At 47.9% G+C, this 16,635-nt stretch overlaps 1 protein-coding gene across 1 annotated transcript in view; it reads left to right on the forward strand.

The window, feature by feature from the left end:
- The window catches only part of uba6 (ubiquitin like modifier activating enzyme 6), a 201,878-nt gene extending 195,605 nt beyond the window's left edge, over positions 1 to 6,273 (forward strand). Inside the window, exon 33 of the mRNA XM_038804447.1 lies at positions 4,056 to 6,273. Coding sequence (XP_038660375.1) covers positions 4,056 to 4,191 — 136 coding nt within the window. The 3' untranslated portion in view covers positions 4,192 to 6,273. The remainder of the gene's footprint in view (positions 1 to 4,055) is intronic.
- Positions 6,274 to 16,635: the final 10,362 nt, after the last annotated feature.

Raw genomic sequence — 16,635 nt, forward strand, 5'->3', positions numbered from 1 at the left:
TCTCGCCCCTCTCTCTCTCACACTCGCCCCTCTCTCTCTCTCACACTCGCCCCTCTCTCTCTCACACTCCCCCTCTCTCTCTCACACTCGCCTCTCTCTCTCACACTCTCCCCTCTCTCTCACACTCGCCCCTCTCTCTCTCACACTCGCCCCTCTCTCTCTCACACTCGCCCCCTCTCTCTCACACTCGCCCCTCTCTCTCTCACACTCGCCCCTCTCTCTCTCACACACTCGCCCCTCTCTCTCTCACACTCGCCCCGCTCTCTCTCACACTCGCCCCTCTCTCTCTCACACTCCCCCTCTCTCTCTCTCACACTCGCCCCTCTCTCTCTCTCACACTCGCCCTCTCTCTCTCACACTCGCCCCTCTCTCACACTCGCCCCTCTCTCTCTCACACTCGCCCCTCTCTCTCTCACACTCGCCCCCGCTCTCTCACACTCGCCCCTCTCTCTCTCACACTCGCCCCTCTCTCTCTCACACTCGCCCCTCCTCTCTCACACTCGCCCCTCTCTCTCTCACACTCGCCCCTCTCTCTCTCACACTCGCCCCTCTCTCTCTCACACACTCGCCCCTCTCTCACACTCGCCCCTCTCTCTCTCACACACTCGCCCCTCTCTCTCACACTCGCCCCTCTCTCTCTCTCACACTCCTCGCCCTCTCTCTCTCACACTCGCCCCTCTCTCTCTCTCACACTCGCCCCCCTCTCTCTCTCACACTCGCCCCTCTCTCTCTCTCACACTCGCCCCTCTCTCTCTCACACACTCGCCCCCTCTCTCTCACACTCGCCGTCTCTCTCTCACACTCGCCATCTCTCTCTCACACTCGCCGTCTCTCTCTCACACTCGCTGTCACACTCTCTCACACTCGCCCCTCTCTCTCTCACACTCGCCGTCTCTCTCTCACACGCCCCTCTCTCTCTCACACTCGCCCCTCTCTCTCACACTCGCCCCTCTCTCTCTCACACTCGCCCCTCTCTCCACACCGCCCTCCTCTCTCACACTCGCCCCTCTCTCTCTCACACTCGCCCCTCTCTCTCACACTCGCCCTCCTCTCTCTCACCGCCCCTCTCTCTCTCACACTCGCCCCTCTCTCTCTCACACTCGGCCCCCTCTTCTCTCTCTCACCTCGCCCCTCTCTCACGCTCGCCCCTCTCTCACACTCGCCCCTCTCTCTCTCTCACACTCGCCCCTCTCTCTCTCACACTCGCCCCTCCTCTCTCTCACAACGGCTCCCCCCCTCCTCTCTCTCACACTCCCGGCCCTCTCTCTCTCCACACTCGCCCCCTCTCTCCTTCCACACTCTGCACTCTCTCTCTCAAGCGACCCTACCCCCCTCTCTCTCTCACACTCGCCCCTCTCTCTCTCACCACCTCCGCCCCTCTTCTCTCACACTCGCCCCCCCCCCCCCCCCTCTTCTCTCTACATCTCCGCCCTCTCTCTCTCACACTCGCCCCTCTCTCTTCCTCACATCTCGCCCCTCTCTCTCTCACACCTCGCCCCTCTCTCTCTCACACTAGCCCTCTCTCTCTCACACCAGCCCCCCTCTCTCTCTCTCTCACAACTTCCCCCTCTCTCTCTCACATCATCGCCCTCTCTCTCTCACACTCGCCCCCCCCTATCTCTCTCACACTCGCCCCTCTCTCTCTTCACACTTCGCCCCTCCTCTCTCTCACCCTCGCCCCTCTCTCTCTCACACTCGCCCCTCTCTCTCTCACACTCGCCCCCTCTCTCTCTCACACTCGCCCCTCTCTCTCTCACACTCGCCCCTCTCTCTCTCACACTCGCCCCTCTCTCTCTCACACTCGCCCCTCTCTCTCTCACACTCGCCCCTCTCTCTCTCACACTCGCCCCTCTCTCTCTCACACTCGCCCCCTCTCTCTCTCACACTCGCCCCTCTCTCTCTCACACTCGCCCCCTCTCTCTCTCACACTCGCCCCTCTCTCTCTCACACTCGCCCCCTCTCTCTCTCACACTCGCCCCTCTCTCTCTCACACTCGCCCCTCTCTCTCTCACACTCGCCCCTCTCTCTCTCACACTCGCCCCTCTCTCTCTCACACTCGCCCCTCTCTCTCTCACACTCGCCCCTCTCTCTCTCACACTCGCCCCTCTCCTCTCCACTCGCCCCTCTCTCTCTCACTCGGCCCCTCTCTCTCTCTCACTCCGCCCCTCTCTCTCTCACACTCGCCCCCTCTCTCTCACACTCGCCCCTCTCTCTCTCACACTCGCCCCTCTCTCTCTCACACTCGCCCCTCTCTCTCTCACACTCGCCCCTCTCTCTCTCACACTCGCCCCTCTCTCTCTCTCACTCGCCCCTCTCTCTCTCTCACTCGCCCCTCTCTCTCTCACACTCGCCCCTCTCTCTCTCACACTCGCCCCTCTCTCTCTCACACTCGCCCCTCTCTCTCTCACACTCGCCCCTCTCTCTCTCACACTCGCCCTCTCTCTCTCACACTCGCCCCTCTCTCTCTCTCTCTCACACATCTATCAAACACTTGCTCCGATACCCGCACAATCTGAGGCTGGACCACTCGCTCCATGGCCGGTCCAATCGCTGCACCACCACACTGCCTCTCTTCCTCGTGATCTTCGCTGTTGGCTGCGAACTTTTCAATTCAGCAACAGCGATCTTAAAAAGTCAAATTGGCCAATCAGATCAAGACTTCTTGGAGCGCAGTCACATTGTGGCCGCCAGATCACAGACCCCTGGAGAGTCTGGAGGTTTGCAGAATCCCAGTATTATAGCTGAAGCCAGCTACCACATCCATGATAAAAGCAAATTACTGTGTATGCTGGAATCTGAAACAAATCAGAAAATGGTGGACAATCTCAATGGGTCTGACGGCACCTGTGTTGAGAGAACAAAGCTAACATTTCGTGTCAGGATGACTCTTTGTCAAAGTCTTTTTTAAATTTAGAGTACCCAATTATTTTTTTTCCCAATAGGGAGCAATTTAGCGTGGCCAATCCGCCTACCCTGCACATCTTTGGGTTGTGGAGGTCAAACCCATGCAGACATGGGGAGAATGTGCAAATTCCACACGGACAGTAACCTGGGGTCGGCATCGAACCCAGGTCCTCAATGCCGTAGTCAGCAGTGCTAACCACGGCGCCACCGTGCCACCCTGATTTTGTCAAAGCTGACCACATCCATGACCTGTGTTGTAATCTGGACAGAGTGATGGGGGGGGGGGAGTTTTCCTCATGTGGGCTACTATCTCAGACAGCTTTGCACACAACAGCAGCAAAATCAGCAGAAATGAACAATCTCACTTAGAAATGGTGTGGAATGAGGTGGGAAAAATGGAAATGATCTCTGTAGCTGGGATCTTATTCTGATTTTGGTGTTGAGGCACAATATTTAGATGTATTACTGGGAAATTTACCCAAACTGATTATTAGTGACCTGGGGGGTACAGTGTTCTAAGAGAGTCAGCTTCATCTGATCCAAATGGAAATATTTATCATTGTAAAACGATGGGAAATCTATTGAGAGTAAAATAGATTGGTTTGATTACATGAAAAAATGGATTTGATTGTGCCATCGCTGGCTCTGAGAGATTAACAGGAAGTGACAGTTTAGTACAAGCTGCTTGCTTGTAAATAAAATTTAGTTTTATTTCCATTGGAACAGAATGTCCGAGGGTTTCTTCTGCACTCAGCAAGGTATGATTTTTTTTAGCTCATTTGTTTTACGCAAGTGGAAACCGTGTAAGCCAACTGTAAGTTCTGCACTCCAGCACAAAACTGAAGGAGTTCTACAAAGTTGAAGATGCCACGTTTTGGATGAGTTTAGCCGACATCCTGTCTGCCCCCTTAAGTGGGCATAAAAGTTCCCAGGGTACAATTCAGAGAAGGCTCGAGGTGTTTTCCCAGTGTCCTTCCAACCGTTATCACTCAGCCATTAACGATTTACAGGATGCACTTGTAGAGCACTTGATAATCCAGCTGCAAAGGGTCACTTTTGGCTGAGCGGAGAAAAGAATGGTAGTATCCAATCTTTGATTAAACTTAAACCATTTGAAGTTTTACATTCTTGTATTTATTTTTCCTCTACAGTATGCATAAGTTAGTGAAACCAGCAACAGAGAGGAAATATGTTGATTTGACTGTGTCATTTGCACCTGAATCTGATGGTGAGGAAGACCTGCCAGGTCCTCCTGTGAGATACTACTTCAGACCTGAAGAGAACTGAGCTCATGCTTGCTGTGGATGCTTCAGCCCCTTGAACCAACTACCACATGAGTGGAGAAGCACTCACCTTATTTGCTAAATTGTTCTGCTTTATTGTGGTGTAAATGTCTCTGTAATCTCCTGCACGTCACCCAATGCAGACTGCCTTAATAGCGGAATAAAATCGGTGTTTTCAAATGATTGTCCGCATACTGTGTTATGGTGCAGTCAAGACAGTCCAGTCCCATGAGCATGATGCATATCATCTTTTTGTACAAGTTCTTCTTTCACTGCTAGAATTTAGTTTTGTTAGCTGCTATTTAAAATTGAACAAGGTTCCATGTTGTCCTGCACCAAAGATGTATAGCAAGTGTCAGAAAGAGGGGCTCAGCATATCTGCCATGGACTGCTGTAGGAATAGACTGTGGCTCAGTGGCTGAATTACACGCTCCATCTCCAGCATTCCCATGAGAAATAAATTCCCATCTTGTAATTTCAAACTTTTTAGTATAATACTGTCAAACATTTTTAAAACTCAATTATTTCAACCCTACTTTTGTAAAATGTCAATTTTGCAGATTTTAAAAAGGTAACAAGTGCACTGACATTTTTGTGTTCAAATTATTTTTGTCCTGTTTATGTGCTTGTTTTTGCATGGTGTTTTGGCCAAGCTAACAATATCATCTCTGCCTTTTTCAGCTACTGCAGGTCATGATTTATACTTGTGCCCCTTAACCATAAGTAGCTTAAAGTAAAACTAACTGAATTACTCGTAATTTCTGAACTTTCATTCGGATCACAGATCATTTGGGATTTTTTTTTTTATCTGATAAAAGATTGTGTAAGGCATATTTCAGTAGGCCGGTTTATTTGTAATTTAGCATGCTGATTGTTTAAAATCTTATTTTCTTATATCTACAAACCACACTGAGTCTGTGTTGGTCAGCAATTTTCACATTTAGGAGATCAGCGTTATTTGTACATCTTGATACCTGCAGGGTTTTTTTTAGTTCTATGTAAATAACGTGGCAATCTAAATGACAGGTTTTAGCTTCACCTATTTTTTAAAACATCTTGTTTAAAATATAGTATTGTGATTTGTATGTTTAGGATAGAGCACTGATTTGGAGCCTATCACAAGCGCATATAATTCCCTCTTTTGGTTTTGAAGAGGTCTGGGACCTTGAGGTTTTGAAAGGCACAATATAAATGCAAATCTTTATTTCTTTGACATGTCGCCCGTAGTTCAGTGGTAGCACGTTTGCGTCTCGGGTTGATGACCTACTCCATGGACCGGAGTGCAAAATCTAGGCTGATACTACAGTGCAGTACTGAGGAAGTGCTGCACTGTCGGAGATGCTGTCTTTTAGATGAGACATTAAACTGAGGTCCTCATCTCTCATCTTGGATGGATGTAAAAGATCCCATGACATTTCAGGGCAGTTCTACCTGGTGTCCTGACCAATATTTATCCCTCAACCAGCCACCACTGGTCATTTATACTATTGCTGTTTGTGGGAGCTTGCTGTGCATAAATTGGTTGCTGCGTTTCCTACATTACAACAGTGAGTACACATCAAAAGAGCACATTGGCTGCAAAGCTTTGGGGCCACCTGAAGTCATGTAAGCACTATACAGATGAAAATTATTTTCTCATCTTTTCTGCCTAGTTGTCCATCCTTGGATTCAAGTAGTATTTGTGGATATTTTCAAATTTTCCCAACTGGGTAAAAAATAGGCATTGTAGATTGATGTTAAACAACCTAAATTTCACTTCTAATGAAACCAAATCCATGAAGTGCAATTTCAGTGAGAACAGTAATAAACCAGCCAGTCCATATTGGCAGTCTCTTCCTGTGGCAGCAAATTGAAATTCTGTCCCCAAATTACATAATCCAAGTGTCCCTGCTGAGGCACATACATTTTAAACATGATTTTATTTTTATTTCTGTACGGCAAACCATATAGGATTGTTAATTTCTTTCACTTCACATAGTCTTCAGGTTGCCTAAGGAGTCTTCTACCAAGCTTTTCACTTTGGTGAAACCAAACACTGTGAACTGAAAACTTATCTAATGAGGAAATAAAATAACTTTCAACCAGTTACTCTTGTAAAGTTTTATTGATTTTTAGTTTTGGAGTAACATGCCCTGCTTGTCTGGTATTTTTATTGATGCATAAAAAACATGCAGTGATGACCTTCCCCAAAATGAAGCCTCCCCACCCACTACAACTACCACAACTCGTCCCTCACAGATTACCACAGCGGCAGTGTGGACCTGATCACCAAATCACAACACCGCTATCCCTCCTGTAATTTCTCTTTTTGAACATCTCATCTTGCTCGCAATCAAATCTTCATTCTCTACTGCCCACCAGAGTATCACACAATACACGCTTCTTTCCTCCCTCAGTGTCTGCACTGAGCAACTTATCTTTGCTGAATTCGACCATGCTCTCTCCCATCGGAGTTAACTGCCCTTTTATTCTCCCTTAATCTCTCCCTCCATGTAAACTCATTCACAGCCACCCCACTTGACCTTGCCATCTCAGGTGGTTTTGTTCCTCCCAAAAGATCAATTCTAGATAAGATCATCTCTGATCGCTTGTATCACTCTCCATCCATATACCCCTTGCTTTTCCACCCCTGGATTCACCAATTCACTTAACTTTCAAAATTAGTGTCTTAACTTTTCATCGCCCACTTTTGCAGCTACCACACACCTTCATCTTTGATATTCGAGTCATCATTAAAGTCATTATTCACTCTCACCCCTGACCAAACTCCCAGTATGCCCTCCCCTCCACTCCCTCAAGTCCAAAGGACGCAGACTTGATATGGGGATGGATCCTCCGATTTGAAGAATAAGAGCTGACGCCGGAGTGGGAACAGGGATGTTTTACGCCTGAAAAACGGCGCAAAAGCGCCACCGATCCTCCGTCTGGTGGGGGGCTAGCAGGCACGCAGCGTGAAGCCTCTAGCTTTACTGTGGATACAGCCGAAGAATGGCCGGGTCCATGGGCGTGCATGTGCAAGGCGGCGGCTTGCAATATGGCACAGCCGCGCGGACCCGGCCTGCCAAGAACTGCCCCCCTGTAGTCCGCCTCATCACCCTAGCCCCTGACGAAGGCTCCTCTGCCAGTGGAATGGTTCCCCTCTGATTGTGGCAGCGCTGGACTCAGTCCGCAGCCGCCACACCGGGTTCACATAAATACAAAGTGTTCCATGCTGTCGGGAACTCGGCCCATCGGGGGAGGGCCTCAGGTTACGCCCTGTGACCGTTGAACGCCGATTGAGATGGCAGAATATTGCAAAAGCGGCGGAGCTCCCGATTTCGGCGTAAACGGGGATTCTCCAGCCGATCGCCAAACACGATTTTGGCGACCAGAGAATCCCGCAATTGGTTTTGTCATTCACTGGCACATCTGGCTGGACCACATAACATACTATTGATCCTGCTCTCATCTGCTAAAACCACATACTAAAATGCAAAGATAGCCTTAGTCGGCTCAGCTGCAAAGCTTTATCTTAAAGCTCTTTCTCTTTCACCCCCCCCCCCCCCCCAACTTCCAACACAAATGTGGGGGGCTCATTAGGGTTAGGGTCTTTGTCCTTTAGTCTGTCATTAGGTTGAGATCAGCTGCTTCTTCCCTCCAACTAGTCCACTGGGAGAAATTTCCTTGAAGGTTCCCTCCTACCTTAACTCTGAAATAACGTCTTCATCTAGTTTCTCTCCTGTTTCATGTTTCACCCTATATCTTCCCTGAACTCAGCTAGTCCATGAGACCTAACTCTTACTCCTTTAAACTTATCTTGATTAAAGCTGACTTTTTCTGGCTTCCATGGGAGATGATGCTGTTAGCAGTTCTCTTTCCTCAGGTACTGTCCCCTTTTACTTCAAATCTACCATCATCACCCTCTTCTAAAATAATTGATCCTTGATCCCTCTGCCCTTGCAAGCTACCATATTATCTGCATCCTCCCTGTCATCTCCAAAACTCTTGAATCTGTGGTCTCCTTAATCCATGTTGGTCTTGCCCAGGAATCCATACTTGATTACCTCTAATCAGGCTTGCATACCACACTGGCTCTTATCAAATTCGTAGATGACATCCTATGTGACTGAGTAACAATGGTAAAATTTGGCGTTTGCAGCCTTTGACTCATAGCCAAAGAATCATCTGTAATTGTTTCATTCCTACCCCACGCTGTTATCCTTGTTGCTCCTCTAAGCCTCTATTCATAGCCTCTTCCTACTATTTATACACCTACCCCTCCACAATATCATCTGAGAAGTAATGTCATTTCACAGGTGGGACACCCAGCTCTACCTGACCATCACTTCTTTTGACTCATTATCTTTAAATTGTCGGACTGCTCGATTTGATTTGATTTATTGTCACATATACCAAAGTACAGTGAAAAGTATTTTTCTGCGGCTGAGGGAATGTACACAGCACGTACATAGTAGACAAAAGAATAATCAACGATTTGACACATGGTACATCAACAAACTTATTAAAGTGTGGAACAAGGGGCCAAATAAAGCAAATACATGAGCAAGAGCAGCATACGGCGTCGTGAATAGTGTTCTTACAGGAAACAGATCAGTCCGAGGGGGAGTCATTGAGGAGTCTTGTAGCTATGGGGAAGAAGCTGTTCCGATGTCTGCATGTGCGGGTCTTCAGTCTTCTGTTACTTCTGCCCGATGGAAGGGTCTGGAAGAGGGCAAAGCCTGGGTGTGAGGGGTCTCTGACAATGCTGTCTGCCTTCCTAAGGCAGCGGGAGGTGTATACAGAATCAATGTGGGGGTGGCAAGTTTGTGTGGTGCGTTGGGCTGAGTTCACCACACTCTGCAGTTTCTTGCGATCTTGGACTGAGCAGTTGCCATACCAGGCTGTGATGCAGCCGGATAGGATGCTCTCTCAGTTTGTGAGAGTCGATGCAGACATGCCAAATTTTTTTAGCTTCCGTAGGAAGTAGAAACGTTGTTGGGCTTTCTTGAGTGTTGCATCGACGTGAGTGGACCAGGACAGACAGTTGGTGATGGTGAACCCCCAGGAACTTAAAGCTGTCGACCATCTTCACTTCGGAGCCATTGATGCAGACGGGAGTGTGTGTCGTGCTACGCTTCCTGAAGTCGATGATCAATTCTTTGGTCTTTCCAACATTTAGGTTGCTTTTCGGTGCACCATGCAACCAAGTGATTTATCTCTCTCCTGTGGTCTTATTTGTCATTGATTGATACAGCCCACCACAGTCGTATCATCCGCAAACTTATAAATTGAGTTGAAGTTAAATCTTCCCTTACAGCCATGTGTGTCTATAGGGACTACAGTAGAGGACTGAGCACACATCCTTGCGAAGCCCTGGTGTTGAGGACTATTGTGGAGGAGGTGCTGTTGCCTATCCTGACAGATTGCGGTCTGTTGGTGAGGACGTTGAGGATCCAGCTGCACAACAGTGAGGGGTCAAGTCCAAGATTGCAGAGTTTGGTTATTAGTCTTGTTGGAGTGATAGTAGAACATAGAACAGGGGTGGGCAAACTACGGCCCGCGGGCCGCATGCGGCCCGCCAAAGGTCTTTATGCGGCCCGCCAAAGGTCTTTATGCGGCCCACCAAGATCGTCACAAAAAAATATATATTTTTTTTTTTTTAATTTTTAAAAAATTTTTAATTTTAAGGTTAATGGGGGGGGGGGGGCTGTTGGGTTACTGGTATAGGGTGGATACGTTGACTTGAGTAGGGTGATCATTGCTCGGCACAACATGTGTTTCATGTGAAGTTTCTACTTTAAAATATTAATTAATAAAAATTAATTGCTTTTTTTTTCTTTAAAAACCTTTTATTTTGGCTATTTTAAATATTAATTATTTTACTTAATATACTATGCGGCCCTTTAAAATTGTGAATTTCTGAATGTGGCCCTTGCACGGAAAAGTTTGCCCACCCCTGACATAGAACATAGAACAGTACAGCACAGAACAGGCCCTTCGGCCCTCAATGTTGTGCCGAGCCATGATCTCCCTACTCAAACCCACGTATCCACCCTATACCCGTAACCCAACAACCCCCCCTTAACCTTACTTTTATTAGGACACTACGGGCAATTTAGCATGGCCAATCCACCTAACCTGCACATCTTTGGACTGTGGGAGGAAACCGGAGCACCCGGAGGAAACCCACGCACACACGGGGAGGACGTGCAGACTCCACACAGACTGTGACCCAGCCGGGAATCGAACCTGGGACCCTGGAGCTGTGAAGCATTTATGCTAACCACCATGCTACCCTGCTGCCCCTTGCTACCCCTAAGTGTTGAAGGCGGAGCTGTAGTCAATGAACAGCAGTCTTACGTAGGTGTCCTTGTTGTCGAGGTGTTTGAGTGTTGATAGTAGAGCCAGGGAGATAGCATCTGCTGTGGACCGGTTGCGGTGATAGGCAAACTGCAGTGGATCAAGACCATCTGGGAGGCTGGCAGTGATCCGCCTCATGACTAGCCATTCGAAGCATTTCATGATAACAGACATCAGGGCCACCGGTTGGTAGTCGTTGAGGCACTCTACCTTGCTCTTCTTTGGTATTATGATGGTCTTCTTGAAGGAGGTGGGGACCTCAGAGTGGAGGAGTGAGGTGATGAAGATATCTGCGAATACACTCGCCAGCTGGTCTGCGCAGGCTCTGAGTGCTCGCCCAGGGACTCCATTGGGGCCTGTCGCTTTCCGCGGATTCACTTTCAAGAAGGCAGCTCTTACCTCTGAGGCTGTAATAATGGGTATAGTGTGTCCAAGGCTGTTGGGGCGGGTGGCACTGATACATGGGCTGACTGCTCAACGTGGGCATAGAACGTGTTCAAATCAGTGGGTAGGGATGCTCCAGCCCCAGATATTCCACCTGGCCTTGCTTATAGCCTGTGATCATTCTGCTTCATTCAGTAGTAGATGGGAAATTTCCTCAATTCGATACCGGGGAAACAAAGGCTGCTGGGTAGGATTCACCGACTCAGGGACTAAGTGCTGATGCCAGGACTGAATCACGGGTGTTCTACAGCTCCGATAGCAGCACTGGTCCAGAGCAATTCTGGTCATAATAATGGGTAAGCACCTCCATCATGTGCGATTCCAACTGACACTGGCGTCGGATCTGCTGCGGTCGGGATTGGCACTGAAGAGCCTGTCAAGCTGGAGCTGCAGACAAGCACTCCACTCCCCACACACTCTTATGCCAGCCATGAAGCTGCCACCCCGGAAAGTGGGCCCTGAGTGGAATTCGCTGATGCAGAGCTGGAGACACTGCTGGATGCCATGGAAGAGCAGCGGGACACCCTGTTCCCCAGGGTGGGAAGACAGCTTCCACCCCCAGGTGTCGGCTGGGCGCATTTGACAGAGGCTGTGATCACTGTGGGCCCCAAAGACAGGACCAGGCAGCAGTGCAGGGGCTGGTTTAGCACAGTGGGCTAAACAGCTGGCTTGTAATGCAGAACAAGGCCATCAGCGCGAGTTCAATTCCTGTACCGGCCTCCCCGAACAGGTGCCGGAATGTGGCGACGAGCGGCTTCTCACAGTAACATCATTGAAGCCTACTTGTGACAATAAGCAATTATTATTATTAGGAAGAAGCTGCGTGACCTCCTCGGGGCGGCCAGAGTGAGTCAACACCGTGCCCTGGCACCAACCCCTGTTCCACACACCTGTGGCCCCACTCTGTGCCACATGCCAACACCTGTACCGCCCACACTGACTGCAGACCCGAGCTGCCCACATCAGAGTGTCTCATCTGTTCCCCCTAGAGAAGGCGGCCCACAACCTCGGAGAGCGCGTGTTAGACCTGGTCAGTGGGTTTGGAGAGTGGGCATTCGCCGAGGTGGCGGGGGGCATCGGAGACCCAATTGAGCCCGCAAAGAAATGCGATGTTCTATGGCACACGTGGAAACCTCTCTCCCACACACCATGCCTAAACATTATCTTACCATATGTCTTTTCTTAGGTTCACCTAGCGATGAGGCAGGTCCATCTGGGGTCCACCCACACCGATACCCTTTGACGCACCTGGTGACGAGGCCGGACCTGCTGGGTGCCCATGTGCACCGCTGCAACATCCCAGAGCACATCTCCGGGGACCACACCAGCTTTTCATCACTGCTATCACCAACACCCTCCATCATCCCAGAGACACTCACCGTGGCTGGGCCCTTTGGTGAAGATGCTCCTGGGGCACTAGCTAGTGCGCACCACACACACATGGTGTGGTATGTCAGATGGAGGCCCGACCCCAGGGACTAGCTGCCGTCCAGACAGGTCTTGTGCTTCTAGAAAGGATGGTCTCTTCAATGTTGAGGTTCTGGCATAGAGCCGGGGAGTACAGGAGGGAGCATCAGCAACTATCCAGTGCCTGCAGGTGCAGTTGAAGGAGTCCAACCATCTGCAGGAGCAGGAGGCAGTGCCGACCATGTGTGCCACCAGACCAACACAACCTTGGGACACTGCGGGTGGTGGCCGAAGCACAGGACAGGACGACCATGGTACAGGCAGTCATGTATCAGAGGAACATAGACATTGCAGCGGTCCTCCAGAGCTTGGGCTCAATCACAACGGGTCATGGCTGCAGGTGTCACTCGGCACTCCTTCCTCCCTCTAGAACAGGTTGTTTCCCCTCCTACCAATACCGTGTCACACCCAGAAATGACAGGAGCTATAACATCCACTAACTAAATGGTAGAAGAGTATTCACCTTTGGTTTCCACAAATTCATAATTGCCTCTGACTTTCACTGTTAACCTGATCAACCTCCGCTCTCCAAATCTGGCCACCAATACTTCAATGGTTCACCTCCAAAATATTGCTTACCTCTCTCATCCAACACCAGCCCTACAGCCAACATAACAAATCTTGATGGAATTACCTCTTGTTGGCTTCATTCCTTCCACCCTCCCGTCAACATGAAATCTTACAGAACATTGCAGCCTCTACTCTCATTACCGTCTCCAAGTTCCATCATTTCATACACCCAGAGAATGTACTAGGATTTTTGACCTCATTCATTCATGGTCTCAGAACCTTGTGTCTTTGTGAAATCTACTCCCCCTCCTTCACTTCAATCCCGCCTTTGCACATTCAAACCAATCTTCCCTTTCTTGCTTGATTCATTGCCACGTATAGCACTAAGAGACGCCTCTCTCTCGATAAGGACTGATAAAGAAATACAGTTTTTGTTCAATTTCACTAGAAACAGGGAAAATCTTTGTGGCCATACCTAATGTCGATACACATAGTAATTTGAGGTATTTGACCCCATAATTGCTGCATTCTTGTGGAAAAATGCTTGAAAATTGTATCTACGCATCATAAGCCATTTTACAAAGTGTTAGTGATTCCCTTTCCCTGTGCTGCATTATAAATGTTCTGCATAGTTTTACGATTTGTGTAGTTAAAATGGCAACTAAACTAAGGTGTTTTCCTAAACTATCTCCTGACTAACAAGACTCACCTTTTTTTTCCACTTTACACTGCAGTGAAAGATTGCATTTGCTTTCTCAGCCGAGTGTACCTAATTTTAATCAGCACAATTAATATGGTTTATTAACATTAAATGATACATTGGATGTAACAAAATACTGGTGTATTATTTGAATTTAAAAAGTTGCAGACACTGACATGCACTTTGTACACAGTATTACATTAGTGTAAGACATCACTGCACAAAACATGCTGTACATTCTTAATAACTGCAATGAAGCAACAGATCACTACAATTTCCAAATATATTAGAAAGAAACAGGAAAGCAATGCCAACAATTAGGCACCTTCATGCTTTGAAAGAAAGAACACCGTCGATTAGAGCTGGAGTAGGCCATTTAGTCCTTCAAGTCTGCTCCACCATTCAACACGATTACGACTGACATTCTCCCTCAACATTTTTCTGCACTATCCCCATATTCCTTAATTCCCATATTATCCAAATGCCCATCGATCTCTCTTGAATATACCCAACAACCGAGCTTCCAAGGTGCTCTGATGTAGGGAATTCCAAAGATACCAAAATCTATGGATAAAGAAAATTCTCCTCATCTCAGTGTTAAATGGCCAAGCTCTTATTCCGAGACTGTGACCCAGCCAGGGAGACCATTTTTTCAGTATCCAACTGTGATGTCTGTTACGAATCTTATGTTTCGATTAGATCTTGTCTTGTTCTTTGAAACTCCATGGTACTCTGGCGAATCCCACTCAATCTCTCCTTGAAGGACAATCTGCACCCCCCCCCCCCCCCCCCCCCCCCCCCCCAATTGCAGGAACTAGACTAGTGAATCTTCATTGCACTTTAGAACAAGTATGTTCTTGGGTAAGGAGTCTGATGCAATGTACTTCTTTACCCTTGCACTTTAAATCGCTGTAATAAAAGGCAACATAATTTCCTTGCTATTTATTTGTTTACTGTATCTGGATGTTAACTTTGTGATTTATGTACAATTCTTTCTGAACCCAGTCAGACATTTCCCAGTCGCAACTCAAAAAAGAAATTCTGCCTTTTTAATTTTTCCTACCATAGTGGATAACTTCACATTTTGCCATATTGTATTCCGTCTGCCATGTTCTTGTCCGTTCACTCAACTTGTCTACATCCCTCTGCCGTCCCTTTGCATCGTTCATCACTCACTTTGTCCCCTATCTTTGTGAGCAAACCCAATATGTTACCCTAACTCCCTTATCCGAGTCATTAAAATAGAAAGCTAAGTGGCACCCCGTGGTTACAAAAGCCTGCCAACTGGAAAATGCCGTTTATCGCTGTTCTGTTTCCTATTAACCAATCCCCAGCCCCAAAACATGAGACCTAATTTAGTGCAAAACCTCTTATTCGACACCTTGTTAAATGCTTTTTGAAAATCCAAATACACTACAAACACAGTTTCCCCTTTATCTGTCGTACTATGTCTCTTGGCTTGCTATGAAGCCTCAAGAGCTGTGAAGGTGTAAGCAATCACCTATCATTTTGCAAATATCTCGGGTTGCTGATACTAAGAGCTCTGGGTGTTCTGATTTAGGTTTCATTCACCAGTGACAAAACTGCACATAGAAATAAATCTTTTCAGACCCACAAAGTTGCTTGGGTTTTGAAACCCCAATTTCTGGGGCCCTGGACTCAGTGATGCACATTGGCTGACCCGATCTACAGCATGTTAAAATGCTAATGTGATTCAGGACGGGGTAGTCTCCAGAGGATGGGTAGGAGAAGGGAGCGTCTCTGACATTTACAAGGAACTTATGGGATCAGAGGAGACGCAGACTGAGGAGCTGAAGTGCAAGTGAGAGGAGGAGCTGGGAGGAGAGATAGAGGAGGGCCTTTGGCGGACGCGTTGAGTAGAGTCAACGCAACCGCAACATGTGCCAGGCTCAGCCTGATTCAATTCAAGGTCGTTCACCGGGCCCACGTGACAGTGGCCCGGATGAGCAGATTCTGTGGGGTGGAGGACAGCTGTGCAAAATGTGCGGGAGGTCCAGCGAACAATGTCCACATGTTCTGGGCATGTCCGAAGCTTTGGGGATTTTGGCAGGGGTTTGCTGACGTCATATCCACGGTATTAAAAACGAGGGTGGCATTGAGTCCAGAGGTGGCAATTTTTGGGGTGTCGCAAGATCCAGGAATCCAGGAGAAAGAGGCAGACATTCTGGCCTTTATGCTTCCCTGGTAGCCCAGAGATAGATACCATTAGCTTGGAGGGACTCAAAGCCCCCGAAGTCGGAGACCAGGACATGGCTAGTTTTCTCTGTTTGGAAAAAATCAAGTTCGCCCTGAGAGGGTCACTGTTGGGGTTCGTCCAGAGGTGGCAATGCTAATGTGGGATTACCTGTTATAGAAAGGTGCATTCCAGACTTCACCAACTGCAGGGCCAGGGTCAGGTCAGTTGCAAATACAGAGCTGCAATTTGCTGCTTGCTTTTATAGCAATAATACGTTAAATTTTAAATTGCATGGCTTCGGGGAAAGAGCACTGGATTGGGGTTCACTGGCTACCTCTTAGAGTCAGTCCAAGTGAGAGATGGACTGAATGGCATTCTGTGCTGTCTGATTCAATGGGTAAGATGTGTTGCATAATCTTGAAACTGCTACTGGCAGGGTTTGGGGAAAAAAACTTTCAATGAAAACCTTGACTGATTAATACAACAGTATGAAACTGGATAGGGGGGGGCATTGACATTAAGTACTTTCTGCGATATCTGGTTAGTGACTGATGAATACAACCATAATTTTAGGAGCAAAGGCTCACCGGTATGATTGAGCGATCAATTACTTAATATTCTTCAGATTCAAGACTTCCGAATTAGATGCATTTTGCCCATTTTTAACTTTAATTGCCATACCAGCAGAAATGTTGACTTCATAGAACATAGAACAGTACAGGCCCTTCAGCCCGCGATGTTGTGCCAACCATTTATCCTAATCTAAGATCAACCTAACCTTCACACCTTCA

Source organism: Scyliorhinus canicula, chromosome 8 (assembly GCF_902713615.1).
Source record: "Scyliorhinus canicula chromosome 8, sScyCan1.1, whole genome shotgun sequence".
In the NCBI taxonomy this organism is placed as follows: Eukaryota; Metazoa; Chordata; class Chondrichthyes; order Carcharhiniformes; family Scyliorhinidae; genus Scyliorhinus; species Scyliorhinus canicula.